Source organism: Myotis davidii, unplaced genomic scaffold (genome assembly GCF_000327345.1).
Source record: "Myotis davidii unplaced genomic scaffold, ASM32734v1 scaffold399, whole genome shotgun sequence".
Taxonomy (NCBI): domain Eukaryota; kingdom Metazoa; phylum Chordata; class Mammalia; order Chiroptera; family Vespertilionidae; genus Myotis; species Myotis davidii.
Window position 1 is genome coordinate 6,895,818 of NW_006292094.1, and position 678 is coordinate 6,896,495.

The 678-nt window shown below is 59.6% G+C and overlaps 1 protein-coding gene across 1 annotated transcript in view; it reads left to right on the forward strand.

Annotated features, from left to right (window-relative positions):
* SNX8 (sorting nexin 8) overlaps window positions 1-678 on the forward strand; it is a gene marked incomplete at its 5' end in the record, with an annotated part of 33,215 nt that overhangs the window by 17,666 nt on the left and 14,871 nt on the right. Inside the window, one exon of the mRNA XM_015565160.1 lies at window positions 586-674. Within this exon, the coding sequence (XP_015420646.1) occupies window positions 586-674 (89 nt within the window). The remainder of the gene's footprint in view (window positions 1-585; window positions 675-678) is intronic.

Genomic DNA, 678 nt, shown 5'->3' on the forward strand with positions numbered 1-678 from the left:
CACCCTCCCACATGCCCTTCCAGGGGTGGGCAAACTTTTTGACTCGAGGGCCACAATGGGTTCTTAAACTGGACCGGAGGGCCGGAACAAAAGCATGGATGGAGTGTTTGTGTGAATTAATATAAATTCAAAGTAAACATCATTACATAGAAGGGTACGGTCTTTTTTTTCAATAGTTTTATTCATTTCAAACGGGCCGGATCTGGCCCAAGGGCCATAGTTTGCCTACGGCTGTTTTAGACAGTTTCTCTTTAGGGCCAGACTAAGCACCTCAAGTGCGCGGGCGGCTTTGCTTTCTGAAGGGAAGCATTGAGCCGGTGAGGCCTTTTAGTCGGTCCCATCCAGGGGGAGGCGGTGAGGTGAAGGGAGAGCGGGGTGAGTCGCTGCGTGTGGCACGCCCTTCCCTGTCGGAGGTGACGTGCGCAGACGCAGAGTCGGATGAACGGGCTCCCGGCTTCCCTCGGCTGCCTGACCACACGTTTGTGGGGTGGGTGCGGGGGCTCTGCCCGCCCCCGGGGCTGCCGCGTGGAGAGTGGGGGTCCCCACCCGAGGCGCCCAGACCAGTGTGACCGAGCTCTCCTGCAGCGGACAGGGAGTTCATCGAGGCGCGGAGGAGGGCGCTGAGGCGCTTCATCAACCTGGTGGCCCGGCACCCCCCCTTCTCGGAGGACGAGGTCC